Source organism: Pundamilia nyererei, unplaced genomic scaffold (genome assembly GCF_000239375.1).
Source record: "Pundamilia nyererei isolate P.nyererei 1_Seehausen unplaced genomic scaffold, PunNye1.0 scaffold00289, whole genome shotgun sequence".
NCBI classification, from domain to species: Eukaryota; Metazoa; Chordata; class Actinopteri; order Cichliformes; family Cichlidae; genus Pundamilia; species Pundamilia nyererei.
Window position 1 is genome coordinate 426945 of NW_005187690.1, and position 26292 is coordinate 453236.

Genomic DNA, 26292 nt, shown 5'->3' on the forward strand with positions numbered 1-26292 from the left:
ATAGATAGATAGATAGATAGATAGATAGATAGATAGATAGATAGATAGATAGATAGATAGATAGATAGATAGATAGATAGATAGATAGATAGATAGCAGCCACAGCTGTCCAATTATAAAACTAAATAAGGTAATATGAAGCTAGAGGGATTCTCTGAGTATGTTTATTTCTGTGTGTGTTTGTGATTAACACGTTTTGAAGAGTCCCCACTGGAGAAGAGAAGGAAGAAGGAAGGGAGCAGTAGAAATGTGGAGACAATTTGACAAAAGAGAAAGAAAGCAGACATGGAAACTTTGAGAAGAGGAGGACAAGAAGAAAAGTACAGTTTAAAGTTTGCTTAGCCTCTCTGTCCACCATAATAACTGCCATCATCACCTCTTGGGCTGGTGCAGAGTCCAACAATTTCAGTAGCTTTCATCCTATATTCTATCTATTATTTATTTCTAAAATCCCTGAGAAAATAGTTGTGTCTCAGGTTCTTGCTCACTTGTTTGGCAATAATCTTTTTGAACAGTTTCAGTCTAGTTTCTGTCCCATTGATTCTCAAGAAAACAGCCTTTGCAAAATTCACCAATGACCTCCTAATAGCAGCTGACTCTAGTCTATTAACCATTCCTCTTCTTTATTTCCATTACTATTTATGCAATTGCAGACTATCACACTATGTCCCATAATATCCTTCTTGACAGACTAGCCTCTACTGGAATTAATAAACCACCCATAAACTGGTTTAATTCCCATTTTTAAATCCTATCCTGGTTCAGTCAACTTAAATATCTCAGCTGAAATTTTCATTTCCAGTTATACCACTTGTTCTCCAGGGATCTGTTTTGGGGCCTCACCTATTTATCAACTGTCTATTTCCTTCTTTTGTAAAATTATCAGCATTTCAATTTCCATTGTTATGGTGATGACACCCAGCTCTACCTGTCAGCCAAACCTACCACCACTCTCCCAGCCACCTTCCTCCAGGAAATCAAATCCTGGTTTTTCTCATTGGCATCCAGAATGTCAAAAATTTTCCCTCCCGATCGACAACTCCTCAGTTTCTCCTTCCCCTCAGGTTAAGAGTCTGGGTGTCATCCTTGACAGCACACTTATTATGTCACTTGCTCCTCATACTTCCATCTTTGTAACATTAATATATAAAGACATTAATGTCTGTCTGTCACAACCAATAGTACTCCCATCTTTATTCACACCTTGGTTATGTCCTACATGGCTTCCTGTATATCTCTTTCTCTCATATCCATCCATAACTTTCAACTGGTCCAGAAGTAGTCACAGAAGTTTCTCCATTTATCACATCACATCTGTTGTTCAGCAGCTTCACTAGCTCCCAGTTAAATATCGTATTGATCTTAAGATTCTGCTCCTCACCTTTAAGGCAATCCATAACCTCCCTCTGCAGTACCTCTCTGAACTACTGCATGTTACACACCCATTCACATCCTCAGGGTTTCTTCTTCTCTTCTTCTTACTATGCCTTATGCCTGTTTGACTACCAAACAGTTGCTTCAGTTCCTCTGTTCCTCACCTCTGGAATTGCCTCCCATGAAACATCTGTAACACTGATTCTCTCCACTTTCAATTCCCATCTCATAATGCACCTCTTTAAACTGTCATACTCACTCTGCTGGTCTTCCACCTGTCATATGAATCCTCTGTTCTTAATTACTTTATATATTTTAAGCTTGTTTTACTGACTTGATTGATATTTTCTTGGTTCATTCTTGCACTTTTTTAAAACTCTTTTGTGTAAGGTTTTGAAAGGTACCCATTACAAAATGTGTTTTTATTATTGTTATTATTGTTAAAAACAAAGATAGGCAAAGTAAGGTACCACTCACAAAGGCCTAGACAACATCCGCGACCCCTAGACAACTGCTAGTTACTAAAAAAAGATTTGTATTCCCCAATTGGTTGGCAAGTGGTTGGTGGCTGATGCCGAGGGAAAGTGGTTACAAAGAGGAAACCCATCCTGCCTGCTGCAGCCATCCATAGTTTGCATGGAAGATGTGTCTTGTCTGCATAAACGTGCTAACTAACCACAGAGCAATAGTGAAACTTGAAAAAAAGTGTGACACAGGCACACAACGAAACAAAGAGGCAAAGGCTGTATATCATGTCATGAATAGAAAGAAGATGAAAGGTTAGAATGGGCGGATAAAAAAAGACATGAAGGGCAGAGAAGAATCCCCAGCTGTTGACTGGAGGGTTTTGAACCAGCAGCTGCATCCAACCTGTCAATCATCTTCTCTTGTTTTGACTGCTGAAGGGAGATTTTTCTGACACTTGTTTGTCAAAGTCTCACTAAATGAGTTGTGGTTTGCTTCTAAAGCAGCGGTCTCCAACCTTTTTTGCACCACAGACCGGTTTATGCCCGACAATATTTTTACGGACCGGCCTTTAAGGTGTCGCAGATAAATACAACAAAATAAAACTAGTACCGGTACCGAAAAAAGAAGATTTATTAATAACACACGTGAAAAGACCCAGGAAAACCGAGTTAACGATAAAAACGATAACAAAAATAACGCTGAAAACCGATAAAAACCCTGAAAACCATACATTTCACACCTGAGCCTCAACTCTCGCGGCCCGGCACCAAACGACTCACAGGCCGGTACCGGTCCGAGGCCCGGGGGTTGGGGACCGCTGTTCTAAAGCTCCTACAGATTGCCTTTATTGTCTCACTTTCATAATAATCTCTTTTGAATTTAAATGAAAACTGACTTAAAGTAGGTTTCGTTCAGAGACAAGAAGATGCATATTGGTTTCTTGCCCCTGATTGGCATAGCATGAAGACTAGGCAAGAGGCCAGGGAACCAGCTGGCAAACCTGCATTCAGTGACCTAAAATATCCAATGACCTGTCCAATTGTTCTGGACAGACATGTAATATATGGTAGTTGTTACTATAGGAAGAAATATATTTTACTGTGGAATAACACTACTATGATTTTGTGAAACTTCTGAAAATAAAAACTGATATCTGTCAACCTCATCTACAGCTAGAGACTGCTATAGATTCTTAAGTTCTCACTTTACAATGGAACCATTAAAATTTGAGATTTTCATTCCAAATAAGTAGGATTCATGGTACTGCATTTGAGCCCCCTTGTGTAGGTATTTGACTATGCAGAGTGAAAGATTTTGGGTATACGGATGTGCTTGCGTGCACTTCAAAAAAACAGAAAACCCCAACAACAATGCTGAATGCTGACTGGTTGAAAGTTGGTCCTAAACAGGAAAGGGAGAGACAGCTGAATTTATCAGCAACATAAAGAACACAGAAAGTGGTTGAAGTGGAAATTATTTTTGAAAGTTTCACTTTATAACTTAGGTCTTCTCCTTGGTTGTTTGGAGGACCTACTAAATATAAAAAACATATTTTAAAAAATCTTGATGGTGACGCCTGACAGGAACTGGATCAGAAGATTTTACATATCAAATACAAACACAAAGGGTTACAAGTTTACAGTTTTATAAGAGTAGCATTCCTGATGATTAGATTGTTGTCTTATTCATTTAATTTTTATAAAATCTAAGTTTAAATTAAAGTGACTCTTGCAACTTGGTGTTGTTATAAGTCTATAAAAACATGGCAGAAGGGAATGACAGTGATTTATTTCAGTTTTCTAAGAATATGTTGAGTATATTGAAGAATAACAGAAGATTTTGTAGATATAAAAAAAGAACCATTTGTTTCAACTGTTATTTTTTTAATAGTACAGTGATGTCAGTGAGTGCACACTGTTTTTAAAAAGACCCACAGAAACTGAAACTTTCAACTCATTTTTAAGCCACTAAAACAAAAACTGCAAATTTAGGATGCTGTAACTGATTAAAATAACATTAATGCCCCTAATTGGCTTCACTCACTCTACATGAATATATTTTCACATTGGCATGATGTTAAAAAAACATTTTTAATATAAATTATTGGATTATTCATTCGTACACATGTAGTCACATTACGCCAAGGGGAAGTAAGAAGCTTTTAATAAGAAAGCATTAGAAATTAGCTCTCAAAATATCTCCCCTTTACTTTCCTCCCCCATTTTTCTTCACTTAAAAAAAAAAAAAATCCACAGCCACCGGCGCCCATCCGCCCACCCTCTGACTCTCCCACTCGCTGCCTCTCCAGAGACTTCCCTATTATTCCTGAATCTGGGAGCTTTCTTTGCCCCAGGGAGCGATTAACAGCGCAGCTCCATCCCGTTCTTGAGCATTTCTTTCTCCCTCTTCCATTTGATGGTAATTGAAATTCAACAAGTCAAATTTTTATTTATAAATCACTCTTTTGAAAAAAAACAGGTTTGTCACACAGAGCCTGGCAGAGCTGCAGCGGACCTAATTACAGATACGAGCGGGAGATAAGAGCAGGAACAAACGCATGACAGGTTTTTAGAAAAACTGACTGAAAAAAGATGGAGGTTTGACTGTGGTAGGTAAAAAACACCCCAAAACAATGAAAAAAATACAATGAGTCGGGCGAGTGTTGATATTATAAAAGACGTGTTAATGCATTTGAAATGTACCTTTCATCTTTGAAGGGTTCTTAACATCTTAATAGCTCATTTTCAGCATATACAGTATACAGAAAATATTTATATAGTCATTATGCACAATACAGCAATTTAAAAAAGATTTTAACCACTCACCCTCAAGTAGGAAGAACTGAGCTCGTCCTAGTGTCCCATCTCGTTGTCGTGCTGACAGTCGATACACTACAGAGCCTGGTGTTGCATCAGGACCAATAGCAGCCAGGTAAGGTGAGGGAAACATCGCCCACTGCAGGTCAGCCTGACTGGGCATGCTCAGAGTTAACCTGCACAGGTACCAGTCATCACCTGGATAAGAGAGTAAACAAATATGACATTACTACATGTAACTGATTTGAAAAAATCCTGTTACTCAAGAATCCAAGATAGCTCTGAATAGCTACCATACAGTGATTAGGATTATGTAGCTGTCCTTCTGAAAGGAATGGTTGCATTTAGCCAACTTATTACTCCCCCATGTACCTGCTCCACTCTCACTTGAAAATAGTTCAATTGTTATAACACCATTAAGTTTGTGAATGTTACTTCTCTCGCAAAATCAAGAAGGAGGTGAAACTTAAAATATAAGAGAATGGTTCTTGCTGGTATTTAAACTAATCTGTTTATTTATGTATTGTTAAATAACCCTATTCAAAACTACCTTTCACCCAATGACGGCTGGGATAGGTTCAAGCCCCTCATGACCCTGAACTGGATAAGAGGAAGAAAATGGGTGGGATGGATAAATGAATGGATGGAAAGAAGCCTTTTTCAACTGAATACTAATCTTTATTGAGCCCAGGAAAATTCATAACATTTCTATAACCAAAAAAGATAAATGTTTGAAAAATGTCCTCAGAAGTCAACAGAATCTGATTTAGTTACTTGGCCAGTACTGTATATACATATGGTTTATAGTTTTGTTATGGCTTCTTATCCAGTATTAGTATTGGATAGTATTAGTATTAATTCAATGATGCAGTTCAATGTTGAAAAATAACCTCTTTTATTTAGCCTTTGGTTTTAACCAACTGAAATATCTGACTGTTGAGCTACTAAGGTGACCAGTCAGTTTCTATATGTGTCTCTCAACCTGTTTTCCAGACACAGGACATCAAATAACTGCATATAAAATAATAATTATCCACAAAAAAATGGACTGTAGTGTCCATGAAATGGCTTTGTATTAAGAGTATGCAGTATGTATTTACAAGATTACAAATCTAAAATCAACATTGTTAGTAACACATTAGCCATAAAACTGCTAAACATCTGGTTTTAAATCATGTCTATGTAAAATATGTCATAGAAATGCATTTGCTTTTAGAAATAATGACTCTTTGTACTATAATATACAGTAACAGTCAAAAGTTTCAATTGATAGTGATTTAATAGATGATTTCTGTGCATCAGTGTTTTTATATGTTTTTATTTAAATGTTACCTAACAGTCCCTGTGTTTTGGTGGATGTCTGAGTGCTTCAACTGCATGGCTGCTATTGTTGTCTCAGCTTTGAAGTGACGAAGCTTGTTAGCTAAGCCAGCTGCACTCGTTCAGACAGTGGTTCAGCCAATGGGGACAAGGTGACATCTCTCAACTTCTGTCATTTTTTCCTCATCTCTCATCATCACCTTGCTGCTCCAGAAGAGAACAGTGAAGGAGTGACAGGGAGGAAGAGAGAGAAGGAAGCAGTTCCTCCAAAATAAAACAACAGAACTTTCACAAGACCACAAAGACACGCAGCAGGAGCTCCCATTCTCCCAGTCAAAAATACACACACACACACACACACACACACACGCATGCATGCACGCACATGTTTTTTCTGCATCCAAAAGTCAACTCTCTTTACATATTTTGTTATGTCGTCTGGTTCTGAGGAGGCATTTGTTTGGTTTGAAGGTGCTTTGGCGCTAGCTGTTGTTTTGGCTCTTGTGTCGTTTTGCAACAGCAAAGGAGACAACAGCCTGAACAAGAGAGGAAACTTCACTTCAAAGAGACCAAAGAACGAAAAAAAAGAGATGAGGAGGTGGCAGAAGAGGAGGTGGAGGAGGGAAGGAGGTGAAGACACAATGGTGTCTACCTTTGTTTCTGTCTTCTCTGAAGGTCTGTCAACAAACTGAACATGAGAGGGAAAGGGAAAAAGAGGAGGACAGGAAAAAGGAGGCAAATGAGACAGGGACATAAAGGGAGACAAAGAGGTAATAATAGAAAAAGAAACAGGAAAATGGGAGAAATGAACAATGGGGTGAAGCCAAAATGGGGGAAAATAAGGCATAAAATGCAAAAAAATGAGAATAAAGAAGGAATATGGTGAGCATAGATGCAGAATGAAGAAAAAAACAATGAGGAAAAAGAAAATGTGCTCCATCTTAGAGTTACCCATCAAATTCAAGTACACAAACACATACTATTACACTCAGTGTGACGGGCACTGTCAGGGGATCCCATTATCTCTGAATCTGCATCACCAAGAAATGTCCACAAATCAACAATATCCTCTATGTATTTAACTCTGTGGTTTGTGAATCACATATTTTTAGCTTCAGTAATCCATTATTAGTTACCTGTATGTGGAAAAATAACACTAACAGAAAGCTGTTGTTTCTGTAATGATTAATATTCATTCTGTATATGCCAAAGAAAAATTAATGTCCTTTCAGAAAAGAACAACTTAATCTGAAAATAAAAATATATCCTATTCCAGGCCAAAGCATGCTGTGACTATGATAAACACCCATAAAAAAAGTGAGAAAATGAGCAAAACGCTAACTAAAAAAAGTTAAGGAGATGAGGGTGAGGCGATAATGAGGACGGAATCTTCCAGCTTAGCGCTCCACTGTCCTCTCCCGCGTTAGCTGGCCTTGAGTTTTTAGTCAATGCATAAAATCCAGAATAATCAAATCTATTTCTGTCTGTTGTTTTACATATGCTGTGCTGTGGGCCGTGCATGAAAGCCAAATGAAGTCTGTCCTATTATTATGATAAGCATCAACACGTTCAGATGCAGTGCCAGCGGTCAGCACATGTGTCAGCCTGGGCGAAAACTATAAAGCCAACCTTACTGTATGGAAATACAACTGCAGGGGGGAGCGAAGTGGACACAATGCCTCCTTTGTACCTCCAGGCTGATAAAAGCTCACTGACACTAGAATAATGGCATTTGATATATGATATAATACGTAGTCTCTGCAGGGTCACACTGCAGCTTGTTTATCTGCATTAGTGAGTGGAACACAAACCGCAGCCCCTCCTACATAAGTAACACTTTTTATTGGAAAATTTTAAAAAGTACATTTTGTATATTATTTAGGAGTCTACACAGATAAAGCAAATAAAGAGCTTACTGAACACTATGGGCATTAGAGAATGTCCCTGTTAGATTAAAAGAGTTTTGCATTATGCGCACAGTGTAATATATTTTGATGGTAGCCCAATCAGGGAAAACAAAGGGTCTCCAAACATCTTTGCTGCACACAAAGAACAGTGGACGAATCATCTGTCCAGCAGCCAAGACTATTACAGAATGTCATGACAAGGAGCTTAATAAGAGCTGGAAAATACTGCCAGAGACAAGAGGCAGGAGATGAGAATGTGGGACAAACAGAAAGAATTAGCTAAAGTGCTTCTGAGGGAATATGTGCACGTGGAATACACGGAAGGCTTTCATAAAAACATGGTTTTGTAGATTCGACCTCGACAGCTGTTAAACCGGTATTTCATCTCAACATACATCCTAAAATGTAAAATCTTAATGTAGTTTCAAAAATGTGACTTAAAAATGTTGGACTGCCTTATTATTAACAAGTTGGAGTGTGTGATGATTCAGTGACTGCAAACTGTACTTATCACAGTTCAGTTCCTCAGAGGATGGTCTGTCTTTCAAAATGTTATTTCTATTACAATGTTTCAGAGGGAAACACATTTGTGACCACATTATATTTGGCATAGACGATGGGTTGTATATGTGGCATATCACATGTCATTTCTTACATACATAAAGTATGTCTACTTTATGAGGCAGTACAGTGTTATTAAACTTTTTAGTCATTCTTTAGAGGTGCTCATAGCATTGGCTTAGGTTCGGGTGAAAGTTTTGGTTTGTTTCAATGAAATACGAGTTCCCTTTAATTACACTTTCTAATGAATATTTACACAGTAACACAGACAGGAATCAGCATGTGATACCAGCCTCTGGTATGACGGTCTAGCTCTTTGTATCCCCTCTATCTACCCCAACTATCTCCTGATATCTGCTGATTCTGATGCAGTTCATAATTATTGTGCTTTATTCATTATAAAATACTTCATATAGTACTGGGACCGGTCCACATCACACTGAAAGGAGTTACTTGGCCACAGAAACCTATACAGTGAGACTAATTAGGTTAGTTTGGAAGTTTGGAACTCTTATTGAGCCAGCAGAGCATTTTTAATGCATTAAGCACCTCAGCTCTCAGTGACCCTGCCTCTAACTTTCTGTTGTCTGCCACTTCATGACTGAAATGCTGTGGCTCCTAAACACTTTCACTTTCCAATGAATGCACTTAGAGTTGATATTGAAATGTCTAGAAAAGAAGAACACACAAACTACAAACTGATTTGTTGCCACATTTGATTCTTATTACAGTACAACCTAGACAATCAGTGAGCTCTTTAAGTGTTTGCAAAGGCAGACTGCATTGCTAGATGCTTGATTTTATACACTTTGTCAATGAGACTGAAAACATCTAATGAGAGGTATGGCCCAATTCTTTTTGTACATTTAATATACTGACCAATTAATTACACTTCACCTAAATGTAATGGGAAAAACACCTCAATCATGTAAAACAAACAAACAAATGAACAAACATTCAAAAATCCCTTTAATTTAATTTCGTTCTAGCACCATCCTCAGGACAAACCAGTAGCAAAATGGCATCTGTGTTGTTTTATGCTGCAGTGTAGCCATGAGCTACAATTGCAACAATCCAATTAACTCATATATTTTTTTTTACACTAAACTGTGGTTCTAAAAGAAAAGTATTCAGGAAATGTTGCAACAACTTGCTCTGCCAAACTATAGCAATGAGTTTAGTAAAGTGGAGAACTCGCTTATATAGCTTTAGTCCAGCCTTGCTAGCACCCAAATGTGCTGAACAGCTCCTTGATGCGAATCACTGAACTCGAGAAGTCAACAAACACAAGCATGCATGCAAGCATGCATATAAATATGCAGAGGAATGTCCGGCTCAGGGCAGGAGTGGGCCTGAAGCAAAGAAGAGGAGTGGAAAATGAGGACGAGTTAAGAACCTGAACACTGAGCAGTCATTCAGTGTTCACAACTGTTCATTTTCACAAAGGAATAGATGTGTTCTTTTCCTTAAACATGTCAAAGTAAGAAAGTAAAGTTATGTTGCTTTCTTTAAGATTGCTTTTCTGTTATGCCAGTTACTGTGACATAACAAAAGGCCATTTCAGATTATTTTAGGTTTTCTCGACTGTCTAACCTGTTAAGAACACATGAAGAAATGTTATGTTCTGCTAAGCGTTTCATCCATGACTTATTTTATTCCTCTGCTTCTACCCATAACCCCCTGTGTTTTGGGGTAATTCCTCATCACTGGTTAAATTAAATTTTCATGTGCAATGAACTGCACCACAGTTTTTGTGTTAGAGGACTCAGTGAATTACTTTACAGAGCAGTGGTCTGATATGATAAACTGTATATCTTAAGAACACGCTGCAGGCTCTCATTGATGGACAGTCAAGTGAAGAAATTCAGGACAGTTTAACTGATCTTACCTTCACAAACAAATTAATCAAAATTATATTATTACGTGATATGTTGTTCTATGGGGTCTCAGAAAAATTACATTTCAACTTGTAGTTCTGACCATTGGTCATTGGCCACTGAGCTTTTAGATCTTGGAATGACAGACTGTAACAGATCTAAAGTACTTACTATTGTAGGTCAAACGCAGAGGGGGCCACTGCTGTAAACATTGGTTTTTATTTGGTTTCTGATCAATTTTAATTTGTAAACTATCTATTGTTCCAGGTAAACTAGTAAGCAGCTATTCTTGCTTAATTATCTAGTGAAAATAATGCAAAATAAATGTTGCCTTGGAACCATTTCTAGTCCTTGAGCTCTCACTGTAACACCATTGCAGATCTAAAGCTCATACCCAAACCATACCTTTCAGTTTCTTTGTTTACTCCACGCTTTCAGCTACCTGGGGAAAAGTTACCAGTAGCTATTCCCAGGGCAAATGGTTCAACCAAGACAGTGTGAATCCTAAGTGAAAGAACTCCTTTTTCCAAGGACATTTTGCAGCCAGTAGCTGGCAGATTTACATAATGAAAACAAGACGGGTTGGAAACCAGACTAAATGCAAATGGTGTCACTATTCAGCAGCATTCACAATATTCAATAGATATTAAATTCATAAAGATAAGTAAAAGCCACAAGCTTCTGTGACACTTTAATATTTTAAAGTGTTGGGAGAAGTGGCGACTGACAAATACAAATAAGCCTCGGCCATCAGTTGTTTGCAAAAACGATGAGGTATCCCATGATAGCGCACACACACGCACATACACATAAATGTTTTCTAAGCAAGTAAGTAAAAAACAGTATAGTACAACAGTCTTGTCATACCATGGGTCCCAGCTGGACTTCACCACTGAGAAAACAGAGAAAACTAATGTTTGGAGAAGAAATACTGCTCGTTTTTCATCTCTTTGTCTAGAATTCCCAGTCTTCTATCCTCAGACTGTCAACTCTACTGTGTCTGTCATTTACATCTCAGTCCCTGCTGAACTCCTTTCAGACTGTTATATTGGTGTTAGTTTAATGTAGCCTGCACATTTGCCACAATATATCCCATCTTCAATCCTATATTGAAAGTGATCCTTTCAGGAAAAAAGGTGACAAATCAAAGGAAAACACAGAGCCCTGACTGCTTCAGTAGGGGGCTCAGATGGCTTTGTTATTCTGTTTTGGGGAATTCTGCAGGCATCATTTGGATCTTCTAAAAGGAAACTGTTACTACATACACACTTAATGAAGAAACACTGCTTGATATCATCTTTATCACATGATGAAACATATCCATCCATATCTATCCAGACAGGCGTGGTCTCCTCCAGGATGACAGTGCCCCGATCCATAATGGCACCAGGGATAACTTAATGATCTGATGAAAATGTGTTTTTCCCAGTCAACAGGTTTCAGTTTAACATCTGAGACATTTTGGATTGACGTGTTAAACGGTACTCTCGATCACCATTATCAAAAGACGAAATGAGGACAAATCTTTTGGAAGAATGGAAGATGTTTAATTTGTCACTTCCCTGTATATAACACACGTTGGAAGAGGCCCGAGCTCTTTGTTTCTGTTCTGTTTGTGTGTGCTGACTGTACTTGTCCCCTGCTTATCTGATAAATCGGTTTGGCTGCTGCAATGGCCTAATTTCCTGGCAGAGATCAATAAAGTTTCATAAAGCTCTCAGCGGTTCAAAATCCCTCACCGTCTGTTGTGTTGAACACTGACTGTCCTAAACTAGTCAAACAGGAAGTGTTGAGAATGACATGTCTTTTATACAGCCGGATAAATAGTCCCAGTGAAGTGCAGCTAAGTCCATCTTAAGCCGCCACTTACTCATTTGAATCTCAATGCAGAGCGTGTCATGGCTTGTTATGCAAAACGAGGCTAAAAAGAGAAAGGGAATTGTGCTTTGTTTACACCAAACTCCATTCTGCTGTCTTTTAATTTAAATTCATTTATTTGTTTGGGGAGGGGATTTGTTTGTATGACACACAGCGTACCGGGATCAGAACAGGATGCAACCGAATCGAGAGGACAGAGGCACAATGAGAAGAGCTATTTTCTGTCTTTTCCCTCTGAGTCTCTAAGTTGAATGGCAGCTGATGCATTTAGCGTGAAGCTGAGCTGTGGCAGCCAACCAACGGCGCTTCAGAAATAGCTGTTGCTGGTGCTCGCAAGAGCTTCAATTAGAAGAGGGCTGGAAAACAAGATGCGGGGGGATTAAATTAAAATGTGGTCGCGCCCACAGGTTGTCACACAGCCGATGATGAAAGGTGATTAAAGTGAAAGATGTGTTTATGTATAAAAAGCTTTTAACAAACCTGTTTGTCACAACCTGCTACGCAGAGCAGCAGGAGGAACAAACTCAGATACAAAAACAGGCAAGAAAGATTAAAGATGAGAAGAAAAGTGCAGAGATGTCAAATACAAGGAAAGACAAAACAAGCAGACGCAGATTCAGGCAACTCACCGACCCCCGGATAACCTCCCATCGCATTTAAGTTTTTTTGTGATGCTTCAAAAGATTAATGTAGGAAAAACCAAAGACGTTTGCTATAGAGAAAATCCCCAAAGAATGAAAAAAATACAGCATATTCTCAGAATCAACAGCACAAATGTATATAAAAGACTAATGTTGTGCTGTCACATCCTTTCAATAAAGCTTTTTGGTGTACAAAGTCAATGTAAGGAGAAGAACAGGCTGAATAGAAAAAGAACTTGGCCTAACTCAAGGGCAAATGCCACTCTAATAAAGTTAAAGATAAAAGATAAAATAAGCACTATTTAGAAGGAGCTGACAGTTCTGTAGAAAACAGTCCCATCATTATGTGTTTTCTTTCTTTTTTTTTAAGGATTATTATCATACTAGTTTGAAAATAAAGAAGAAAGCTGATAAGCCCCAGAGTAAAACCTCTCTGCAGACCTTTTGATCCCTTTTATCCCTGATGTGTGTGTAGCAGGTAGGTTTAGACTCACAAACTGACACATCTGTATTGGGATTGCTGCAGTGTGCTATGCTACTTTGCGCCACACATATATGCACGTCTTTCTGTCTCTATGAGGACCTTTGTTGACATAATGTATTCCAGAGCCCCTTACTGTAACCTTCTCTATCATATCTAAACATCCATCCTCAGCCCACCCACAACACACAGACTTAAGTCCCTACAACTTATGTGCAAAACCATAACTCATGTGCACATGACTGCCATAGCGCAGGTGTTTACATGTATGTATGTGGTTGCATGTGTACGTGGGTGTGATTGACGTAGTGGGATGCGTCTCTGTGGTGACTCGCTGGAAGCAGGTGTTCTCATGGGACTGGTTGCTGGGACAACACGTTAAGTCTCTATCACACGTGAAAGCACTCTGGCTTTGTGACACCACCTGTGTCCGTGTATGTGTGTGTGTGTGTCAAGGTATTTAATATATCTGAGGAATTTGAAGGGCTTGAGTATATTTTGGATGATGAATAGTTACTGTTTGCAATTTAATGTGACTCAGTATATTCATATTTTTGATTTGTATTTTTTCATTAGTGGTAAGATTTATAGTGAAACTGAAAAAGCTGTGTAATTGAATGTATACATCTTTGTATATGCCTATCTACATAAACTACATTAATTAGCTCTTTGAATCTATAGGACATAAAATATTAAGGATATTTTAAAAGTACTTGGCATTTGACCTAAACTGAGAATAGTTTTTTGTTGCTATGATAGCAAAATATTTATTGTATATATGTTGCACGTGATTTTTTAAAGAATTCTAAAGAAGCAGAGAATCCTTTAAACCTCTGGTAGATGTAATTTCCATGACCACCAACACTCTTGGTTATTACTACAGACAGCTATTATATTGACAGCATAATACAGCACATGATGGAGAGTCATGTGTTGTATTACTGTATGCACATTTCTGAACTCAAAATGCAGACTCAAATACGAGTTACTCAGATTACTCCAAAAAAATTACAAAGAGAAGGGGAAGTAAATGGGAAGTGTGGCATGATGTGACAAAGAACAATGGAAAACTGAGGCATATGGGAAATACCAGGGTAAAGAGAGACAACATCAAGAAGATGGGAAAGGGGAAGCAAAATTGGAAACAGGACACAAAAGACAGAAGCTACAAATTAATAGTAAAGAAAGTAATAAAATGAGGGAATACCTAAAACTACATCTACAAATTACAAAAAAAGGTTTGACTTAGATGAATGAAGAAACCATGAGAACAGAATCATGGGAAATAAAATAAGATAAAAACTAGAATACAAACTTAAATGATATGAAGAAAGATCATACTATCCAGAAAACATATAAAAATAAACAGAACTGAAACATTGAACTTGCTATTGTACTACTGGTTTGTATCAGTACATGACTGTCTGCAAAATCTATACCATTTGGTATCATACATAACACACTGGTCAAGTAATTTGCTAAGCTAGTCTAGCATTTTAACCAAGGACTTACTAGTAGTAAGATTAGGCCTCAGTAACACAGCCCTAGAGACTGCTTAGCAACAACCCTCGCAACCTCCGGTAGTCACTAGAGAAAAATGTCTATTCCTTGACTGGTTTGCGAGATGTTGCTGGCTGTTGCTAGCTGAAACTGCTTATAAAGAGGGTGTTTCTGATTTTCTAAATGTAAGAAAAAGTCAGGCTAAATTGTTAGCAGCAGTCAGGGAGCAGATCTGTGATGATTTCCTGAATGTAACACTAGAAGACAAATAACAGTGTTATCAGCAAGGTGGTGGAACCTCCAAAGCATCTTCAACCCCAGGTACCCCCGCCAACATGATGAAAAAATCCACTATAAAAGCTGCTAGATTTCAAATAAGCAAAGAAGAAATATAATGTGTGAAAAGCGAAGAAAACGATGCATGAAGAAATTTGAATCTAGCTTCTCCTTCCACAGTTGAACCAAAGTGAAAGTTAAAACATCACTGAACAAACCCTCCTCTGTTTGTGAACCCGGCTCTCCATCTGGTCCCTAGGAGCCAGCGGACAGAGGCCTGCTGAATCCTAATTAACCACCTTATAGACTGGCCTACTTTACCTCTGCACACACACATATACACAGAAAGCTAAAGTCCTGCAGGCACACAGTTAATTAAGCCCCATTTTTCACTGCTGATGAAGAGAGAGAGGGATAAAAGGGAGAGAGGGTGGAACGATGGAGAGAAGACAGAGAGAGAATCCGTGTTTAGAGCTAAGATAACAAGGCAGATAATGATGAAAATAACAGATGACAAGAAAATAAAAAATCAATGCATAAAACTGCCTGTTTGGAGGAGCAGAATACAAAAAAATGAAGCAACGTAACAGTAAACAGAACTATTATAACTGGATTGACATTTAAGAAAAAGAATTAGTGAAGCAAATCAGGAAAACATTGAAAGGATAAAAAAAACAAATTTAAAGCTTTCACAAAAGCTTTCATATTTCATTTTCATTAAAAAAAAATCAAGCTGAACTCTCTCCATCACTTTTCCCATTTTATTTTTGAAAACAACTTCAGGTTTTGTGGGCTTATCTCACCAGTTGAAAGTGAAATGACCAAAGGCAGATTTTATTAATTTGTTACTCAGTGGGAGGTGACACATAAATCAGAGGTAGATGTGAAGGTAAGATAAAACAACTTGATATTAATGGTTACCCTGTGCACAACAGCTAATATACGTATATAAAACAAATGTTTTTACATTTGCTGTTGCTTTTAGTTGCAGAAATGTAACTCTTACACCCTACACTACACCCTCTTCTCATGCCTCGCATAGTCATTTTAGTTGATTATAGTGGAGTGTGACATAGTAGCATTAGCTGTGTAGCTGGTCTGCATGTTTTACACATTGAGTTTAGCCACGGGATTAGTTTAAAAGCAGTGATCTAAAATGTGCTTCTGAATAAGATGTAGTTCCTTTAGTTTATTGTGCTGAAGATGTCCCCATTCAGTTATTAGAATATAGACTCTCACATGTTAAAGTCAACTGTTTTGGTAGTAACGTGGTTGCACATTTCTACTCACTAATGTCCCTACAGATGTTGCTAAAATGTTAATAAGTACTTAATAAGTAAGTCTTTAGGTCTTTAGGAAATTTATAATTGCGGGTACAGCACTTAACACAGAGTAAGAGTGCATTTTCCACAAATGGACGTGTAGGTCTGTTTTATGTTTATGATCACTATTGTCATGCGATGGGGACTACAGACTGGCAGTGGTTTGTAGGAGGAACCGGGACAACATGAAAACTCAATTAAGGTTTCATTCTGTGGTCAGGGCAGAGGGGCTGAAAGAATGAAGGAGACAGAAGATGCAAATAATGGATGGAATGATGGGAAAATGGAAATTGAAGAGAAGAGAGATATCCATAATAGGGTGAACACTGCAGGACAACACTAAGTTCTGACTGAACCATTTGCATACTTGAAGTGCATCACTCTACAAAAAAAAAAAAATTAAATTATTATTAAATTAAAATTAAGTGGAAAATATTCAAGACAATTGCCAGTCTCCCAGGAGTGGATATTCCAGAAAATTCACCCCCAAATGTTAAGCTCAGTGGTAAAGAGTGAGTATTCTAGGCTTGTTTTAGAGTCACAGGACCTGGACACACTGCAGTCATTGAGTCAACCATGACCTCCTCTGTATATCAAAATATACTAGAGTCAAATGTGAGGTTATCTATCAAACAGATGAAGCTTGGCTAAAATCACACAAGTATAGCAGCAACAGAAAGGCTGAAAAACAAAAGAATGAAGGTTTCACAATTGTTGAAACAAAATTCAGAGCTCAAACTGACTGAAATGCTGTGGAAGAACCTAGGGAGCGATACATAAACAAATCCCTACAAACTTAAATGACAGTGGGCCAAAATATGACTGCTGCTACTGCTGTGAGACAATAACTATCTATATATAAAACTATCTAAGCTGTACTATCAACTATAAATAAAGAAAATAAATAAGTAGAATACAGTGCACATGAGTTTTACAACTAACAATTCCTTCACGCCAAAGTCTTACCACTTAACTTTAAAGTTATTTCTGCCTGGTTTCAAATATTACAAAGACCAATTTCACTGAATCATAAATCAAGTGGTATCTTTAGTTTTCAAATATATTTTTAAAGGATAAATTTTGTCCATTACCATCTTTTCTGACTAATTACTATGCTTCACTACTTGGAAAAGATATTCATGTAAATAACAAACCCTAATATGCTTGTGTGCATGTGTATACTAAAGTCTAGCTGCTGCAGTACCACAAACTGGAGAACTAGAGATAAATAAAATGGATCAGATGAGACATAAGAGTGACATAAATTAAATATGGCTGCTGTGTCCATAAAGCAAATGATGACATCATTGCATCAGCCGCTGTTGTTCAGTTCACAGCGAACTGAGGCAGAAACTAAGCGGCGCTTCGCTCGGTTGGCAGGAAAGATCCCCGTTTCCCACGGAGGGAAATATATAGCCCTAGGGGGTCCCCTGTGCTCAAGAGCCTCAATGCCCACCCAACCCTAGGTTCAATCCATAGAGACAAACAGTGGATCCATGGGCCTGATTTCTATTGACACAACTGCAGAGAGGATCAATGACACAGGAGGGTAAAAAGGGGGGGGGGGGGGGGGGGGATAACGAAGAAAAAGACTGGAGGAGACATACATCAAAGGAAAGACAGAAAAGAAAAATGTCAAAAAGATGAGAAAGAGGGAAAAAAAGAAGAGGAAAACACCACCGCCAGCTAAAATCAAACAGTGAAATATCTAATGGAAAATTCAGTCCACTTAATTCCTCTATCTGATCTTCCCTCATGATTGGCTGGATGAAACAGTTATGGGGAGTGGGGCAACTGAACGGGTCAAACAGGATTTACCGATAACTCAGAGCGTTTGTTTTAATCTGCTTGGAGGCACAGACAGGTGGAGCTTGGCTATATACCCTCAAAAAATAAAAAGAGGAGAGTTCCAGCAATCAGAGGAATGCATTTGGTGTGTGTGTATGTGTGTAAGAGAGAGACGGTCAGATTGGTTCTGCAAGAGTTACACCAGAAGATGAAAAGACGACAAGAGAGGGTGAAAACATGAAAGGATGGGTAAGAAGTGCTGAAAGGAAAAGAAAAAGAAATCTAACATCTTAGTGTGTAAATCTGTTAAAATCAAGAAAACCTCGGAAAAAGGAAGGAGGGAGAAGAGAAAGTAAAGACAATAAAAAGACAATGAAAGGGTAAAAAATAGAGAAAAGACAGACAGCAGTGAAAACTAAAAAAAAAAAGGCTAAAAAGATACTAGAACTGAACAAATCTTGGCGTGGAAATTATCATCTATCCTTTTTATTAACTGTTTAACCAACCCTGCCAAGACACGAAATTACAAAACAAACAAACAAACTTTCAAATTCCAGAATAGACCACAGCAGACATTCCCAGATTCGGCTAAACAGCTAATTGGAGCAGGATAAGACACAAATGCCGAGACAACAGACAACCCCATTAAGATGGGACCAAATCAGAATACACTGAACCAGGCTAAACTTCTGTGGATACAAATTTTATATTATATCTATTTGTTTTAACAACACCGAAAAAGGTTAAAAGATTGCTAGTTTTTTCTGGACGCTTTGTGGAGATGGTAAGGTTTTGACTTTGGAGGGATTTATGACAGATTTGCACTCAGTCCAAAATCCAGGATCTGTTTCCAGTTATTTCTGCAGATTTCTGCAACCAATAAATATGTTACTTTCTATACAACAATCTATGATGTTTTATGCAAACCACTGAGTGTGACACCCTAAGACTGAAAATGTCCACTGTTACCACCATATTTTAACATCATGTCATCCTCCACATTTCTGCTTCAGACATCAGACTTCTGCCATGATTGAGAAAAACACCATATGAATCAAATTTTCATTTAATGGCATTATTTTGTCACAAGGAAAGATACTCCAGGCATTAAAACAAGGTTCCCTGAAGAGCAAGAAAAAACATATTAAAGATAACTATGTTTTTTTGTTTTGCTTTGTTTTTCTGAACAACAAATTCCAGCAAAGTCAACTTTCCAATCACGTTCTATTTCTCTAATGTCAGAGTTCTTTTTATGAGTAACAGAAGAAATGATTTAGTAGCGACTGAGCCTTTTAAGACAAATGTTTCAGCAATTTGTACAGTGGGAGGGTTTTAGATTCAACAAAGGTCAAGCAAAGTTTTTTAAATAATTTTTTAGAGGAGTTTGTTATGTCAATTTTAGCAGCTTTTATGATTGATAGGCATGTTGAGGACCTGTTTTCAGGTCTCAGGCTAAGTTTTGTTAGGGCCCGTGGCCAGGGGGTAGCAGGTTGTGAGATATTTCATAGACTTAAGTTGTGTCTGTGGTAGATTTACTCAAGCTGTTCGGCATCTCTGACAGAGCGTTGTCACGCTGACTGATGAAGAAGAATCCAGTGTGATGTGAGAAATAGCGGCTGTCGTCTGAATTATGAATATCGGAGGACTTTTGTCAGCCATTAAAAAATAAAACTGTGAAAGTTTAATGCAGCACTTCATTGATTATTGATGGAGAAACTCCAACACTGACAACTGTGGGAATGTGAAGTATGTGGGTCTTCAGTTTTAAAACTATGTGGCCATGCCTCTGACTCGTGCATCCTCAGTATTAGTGCGTAGATAAAACATGCAAAAAATTACTTTAAATAAATTGTATATTAAAAAATATGTCACTCATCAGCTGGTAGAAGGTGTCTGCAGGTGGGCATAAATAGCAGCCACATAACCTTCAGGGACTTTATGGAGTGCAGCTGTGGAGCCACCGGCTGTACATCTGGGTAACAGTGTGTACTTTAGTGCATTTGTTTGTGCTTTTATGTGTTTTGTGTATTTGTGTCATCTCAAATCTCTCTGTGACAAACCCTCTGCAGTTCTGATGGAGTGTGAGTGTGTGTCTCATGTTTGAGCTTTCAACTCATGATGGGATTTCCTCACTGTGACTCAGATGTGTGTCTGTGTGTGTGTCTGCTTGTTTGTGTAAATCTGTTATCTCTCACCATCATATGGAAAGAATAAAAATAATCAACAATAGAAGAAAGCTCCAGTAGGAGTATCCGCGTGTGTCGTTTGCCTAATCAACTGCACTTTTGTTCATGTATATGTGTGCAGTTGTTGATTTTTATGCAGTGTTGCTGTTTGATGTCTCTAATGTGTAACTAATTTGTATCTTTCATAAACTGTTTTGATATTATCAAACTTTTTTCCAGGGAAAACCTTTACCAAATCTTAACCCGATCACTCCAGTTTGAATACAGTTTAGTTAAGATTATAGCGTTGAGTAAAATTGTAGGTTTATTGTCTTCTCTGTAAAGTTTTAGGCTGAGTGCTTCCGAAGTATTACGTTGATGTAATGTGCCTAAAAGTATTATTCTGACTTTATTGGTAACAGCTGCATGTAAATGCAGTCATGCAACCGAGCAGGGGTTATGGTCCTGCCACAAATTTAGTAGTGAACATATGGTATAGCTAGCTTTATGTGTTTGTTCTTTTCTGTGTCAACAGCACTGGTGCATGAAGCCAGTGTTGTTCCAGTAATAGGTGTAAGAACTGAGTGGCCTAAACAGAGCCCTGACCGATACCATTGCTAGGACCACTATTGTTCATTATTGATATCTGAAAGGAAAAAAGGGTTCAACAGTTGGTGGAAAGACTGAGAAGAAGAAAAGTGGAGTTTGTTAATTACACATTCGTGCCCATATCCATGCAGTTGTAGGGTCCACAAACATTACAGCTTGTGTATAGAGGCAATGGCTTGTAATGCACATCTACTGACAAAAGCCAAAAGTTTACTTATAATAAACCCCCAAAACAAGATGTTCTTGTCACCAAGCATTTCTTAACCAAACAACTAAAAAAAGGAGATCAAAACTAGGCTTGAGTGCCATAGTCCTCTTTAGATCACCATATGGTGCTGCTGACTTCTCCCTTATTTTACCCCAGAAAATGGATCTGTTTGTTGATGCCCATCCTGACATAGTTCTCCTATTTATTCAGGCTTAGGACCAACAATACAGGTAGACTGGTCTCTCAAACTCTGGACCTTCCATGTATAAGGCAAATACTACTACACCACAGAGTCACTAACATCACAAAATTTTAAATCTCAACCCCCAACTGAGAAAACAAATAACAAACTTCAAGGCTGTTGGAGAATCCTATCGCTACTGAGACCTGTTGCAATTTTTAATGCAATTAACTATGATCAGCGCCAAAATTAAATTTGTTATTTCTTTAATGAAGCTACATCCTAACCAGTTTTCATGAAATTTAACATGGTAATTTTTTAGAGATCTTGCTGATGGACAAAGAAAGCAAACTACCGGTATACTAAAAAAAAACTACCTCCACTGGTCTTCACAGTAGTGGAGGAGCAATGTAAATGATATAACTATACTGATATCCCAGTTTGAAAGGAGCAGATTCTCTTGTAATCAGTTTTTCATTTAAATTAGATTAAAATGCAACAGTCCATCTACTGCTGGTCCATTTTGTCAGGAGACACATGCATAGACATTGCTCACGGTTTCAAAACATAAAAGCACACACAAACCCACTTTATAACACAAAGACACACATGCACACACAACAACAAGGGTATTTTAAACTGAACAGAATTAAGCCACTTTCTTTCATAGATAAACTCTAATGCACTTGTGATTATCTGCACACAAAGTGTTGAATTTCTATCTTTGCGAGGACCTTCACTCCCAGGCCCTTTACCCAACTATCTTAATAAAATGCATAGCCCCAACCCTAAAACTAAACTATACCTGAATCAGCACTTGAACCAAATCTTAAACCTCTGAACTCCTTTTGAAGATCACAGACTAACTGAAATATTCTTACCTTCCTAAAATGTCCTCACTCCCAAGGTCTATAACTATGGTCCTCACAAAGACAGGTAAACAAGTACAAACAAACACACACTCTTCTCTGCAAATCTGGTCTCGGCCGGGTGATCAAAGGCTTAGATTTGCTCCATTGTGTGGATAAACATCCAGCTTTTGAGACACTCAGGAACACACTCATCCAACACAACTACACAGAATAACGGACACACATTCGGCCAATTTGGTCCAATCTTCCAAAGCCGCTACTTTGGCTAATTCACACAGACGAGGGCTGCTGAAATCTGTGAGACCAAAGCACTTTGTTACGGTGGTTGTGGACACCCTGCGGTGGTCCTCCTGAGCATTCTGCAGCCCTCAGATCAATATAAATCCATTGCAGGCAACTGTGCAGTTCACTGCTAACCTAATTGTAACACAGCAAAGCGATTGTGAAGCCTAAAAGTGGTGAAATCTGTTGAAATACACAGTGCAAAATGAGTGAGAAAAACCTGTGTAATGCATCTAAGGAGGTTAAAATATGTTGCAAATGACAACGGCACAATATCCTCTTGATATAATGCTTCCTTAGAGAGCGAGTATAGAAAGACCTAGTAACAAGGTTTTAATCTCTAAACTATGTGACTTTGTGTCCTTTTTGTCAACCCTGTTGAAACTATGGCTTCCTTTCACCATCAGTGATTCTGTCAAAGTCAATTTTCCTTAGTAACTCTGCTATCTGCTTCATCATCTGCTCCACCCTGGGTTTACCTGCCAGTTAAGAGAGCTGGCAAAGGTTTAGTTTTGCAGACAGTAGTGAAGGCTCAAAAATGAGAATTTTAATAGAACTGAAAACAAGATGCAGGAAGGTAAATCACTATGCAGAAACATGTAAAACCCCCAAAGGGGACCAAAATTGGGTGAACTAAGTTCATGTAAAAATGAAATGAAGTTCTTACCCACAAAGCTAAACTTTCTAAACAACCAACAAAATTGTGGTAAAACTGCAGTTCCTCTAACAGCCACTTTAGCCTGGCTGATTTAGACTTCTGCAGGAAATCTAAGTTGTAAATTGTGACTTAACTGGAAATCTTTTCTACGTCGCAACCTTCCAAGTAACCTGACGTGCACCTACTGAGAAATGTAACATGAGGTTGGCTCGACACAGTCTGCAACTAAGAATTGCACAATATAACACAGTCAATTCCTCAGATTCCTGGAGACACATTGCTGAAACTATTGAAATGGACAAGATGAAATGTACGTCTGCAAAAAAAGACTGGCTGGCACTGCCTATAAAACATCAGGACATATAGTAATTAATATGTAACCACACAGAAGCACAAATGTGGGCAACAGTGTTGGCCACTTACATAGGACTCTACAAAGGCTTCCTGCAGAAGTCTAAATCAGGCATTAATCCTCTTAGACTCTCACTGAAAGATGCTAAAACTGAAAAAGAACATTTATAGTCACAGATTTTGGTTCTGCGAACAGATATTATATTAGAGTTATCAGTTGTAACCAGTAAAAAGAAAGACCATAGCAGTGAACACACAGGTATGAGATTGCCATCAATCCTCTATCCTCTCTAGGAAACAAAACAAATAAGTGTGATATATTTCCAGCAGCTCATTTTAAGGGAGCTTGTTCAGAGCGGATCATGCAAAAAGAAAAGAAAAAAAGAAGGCTAAGGTTTTTTCTCTTCCCAGCTGAGTTAAGAGAGATGGTGCAGGTCAGGTTAATTGTGTCGAAGTGTGATGGTTGATGAGGCTCTCAGAGTGGAGGGCCTGTTTGACTAATGAGAGCATCTGTCGAGGCACAGCAGCCTGCAGCACGTGAACACGCGCGCGCACACACACACACACACACAAACACAGAGTGCTGGATGTCCCAGGAGAGAGGGAACTCTGTTCTCTCTTCACTCTCATCACAGTTTCTGTCATCTCCAATCTGCCTCCAATCCCATCTCTATGACAACGCTTCCCTTTTCCTCTACAACTGCTACAGTGACCCATGTAAGATCATCATCACCTCCCTGTGAGACTCTCATCCACCACATTGCTGCAGGGGTCAAATGTCAGTGGTTGGTCAGGAAGAGAAACTCCAAATCAACAAGTTGTAATCTGTGGTGTTCAGTTCAGTGAATTAAAAGGTTCCTGAAGAGGATTATGTTGATACTTAACCATTTGGATTCTGAATATTCCATCAATTTTCCCAAACCAGACTTTAAAATGAGTTTAATTTTTTTTGTCTTTATCCCAAATCTGTACCAGCCAGCTCCAACATTTCACAGTGACTATGTGGGGCTCGCTCTTCAAGGAGAGCTCAATCATTAAATCAAACACATTATGTTGTGAGCACATGGAATATATACAATAGAAAACATGTTTTGTCTGTATCAAAAATGCTTGTTTAATCAATGCTTGTTTAATCACAAAATACATTTCAGTGTCATGACTGAAAAACTTTTGGTCTTTCCATAGACTCCCATTTAGCCGGAATCGTTAAAGGGAAGTTGAGACATAACTATATCATTTGTAAGAAATTAACACATAATGTAATTAATTTTTACCACAAAATGGCAACTGCACATGTTTTATGAGCAAACTGTACTTATTTGAAATGTATATTGCATTTTTACAATTAATTGTTTTCAAATAGATTTTTTTTCCTAGCAATATTTTTGCGGTTCAGCGCCCTAGCGCCCTCTATTGGTGAACCACCACTGGACGCATCAATTTGGCATTTGTTTTCTTTTTAGTGTTTACTATAATGGGCCGACCTGAAAGGTGGTTCTTATATTTACTCATAAATATCCACATGTAAACGTGTTATTAGACAAGGTAATTTCATATGACATATTTGATTTCATATACATCTTGGCTTAAATTATGTTGCATTGTTGTTGGTAATACTAAAGCAGCTTTGTTCTTAAACTGAAGTGAAAACGTTGAAAATGACCAAAATTGGAGTTATGAGGTTTTTCCACATGACAAACAGTGTTCTCATTATGTCTCACTTGATCTTTCTCTCTGCCCCTGTTGGACTGAAGAGCAGAGTGAAGATGACTCACATCAAAGAGACAGTCAAGAAAATGTTAACGGCTGACTCATCTTCACTGATGGCACACGTCAGCGTTTGTGTGTGTATGTGTTTGTAGGTAGTTACTGCTCGCTTGCTCTGGTGCGCTCACATCTACTCATGCATGTATAAAAACTTTGGGCTGATGCAGTACGGAGGATAGCTCAAAACATACCCATTTTTCTTTAAGAGTGATAGTAACCAATATGTAACAAACAATCAAGAACTGGCAATCGTCAAGGTTGTCAGGTTCAACGTGGGTATGCCTTGGACATATATAGGTCTAAGGCACATTTCATATTTCTGTCCATTTTTGTTTTCAAGGACAGATTGTCACAATCTATTCTTGACCAATTTATTGTTTTCTTTTTACTCATTTCAAACTCACGCCATTCATATTTTAGCTTGTGCACAGAATACCTTCTCCGTGGGGGATTCAACTTGTGACTTCAAAACCTGCATCTGAACTCTGCTCAGCAGCAATGGTGTAAAGTGACTCAGTGTCAGTGCCTCAAATGCCAGAGTTGACTGGAGATAGAAAATGCTAAAGTGTTGTGATGATTTGAGCACATCTTTTTATTTCATCAGCAACTCCAGTGCAACCTGTCAGACTGTACCATGAAGCTGCATTCACACAAAAACACAGCAGGACGCTGGCATCGGTTGGGAGAGTGATGGAGAGAAGCTGCTGATGTGTCCTTTAAATTGCCACAAAATGAAAAAGCTTCACCTGCTCTGACCATATGAGCCACAGAAAGTAAACTTATGGTGACAAACACATTGTCAAAATAATATAAACTTCCACGAACAGGTTCAATTCAATTCAACTTTGTTTACATAGCCCCACATCACAACAACAGTTGCCTCAAGATGCTTTATATTATAAGGTCTAGACCCTACAACAACACAAATAAAACAGAGGAAACCCCCTATTAGCTGTCATCCCTGTTGGACAACATCTCCCACCCCATGCA

The 26292-nt window shown here is 38.3% G+C and overlaps 1 protein-coding gene across 1 annotated transcript in view; it reads right to left on the minus strand.

Annotated features, from left to right (window-relative positions):
• LOC102196329 (neural-cadherin) overlaps positions 1-26292 on the minus strand; it is a 134000-nt gene that overhangs the window by 73905 nt on the left and 33803 nt on the right. The window contains exon 2 of the mRNA XM_005750821.1: positions 4668-4856. Within this exon, the coding sequence (XP_005750878.1) occupies positions 4668-4856 (189 nt within the window). The remainder of the gene's footprint in view (positions 1-4667; positions 4857-26292) is intronic.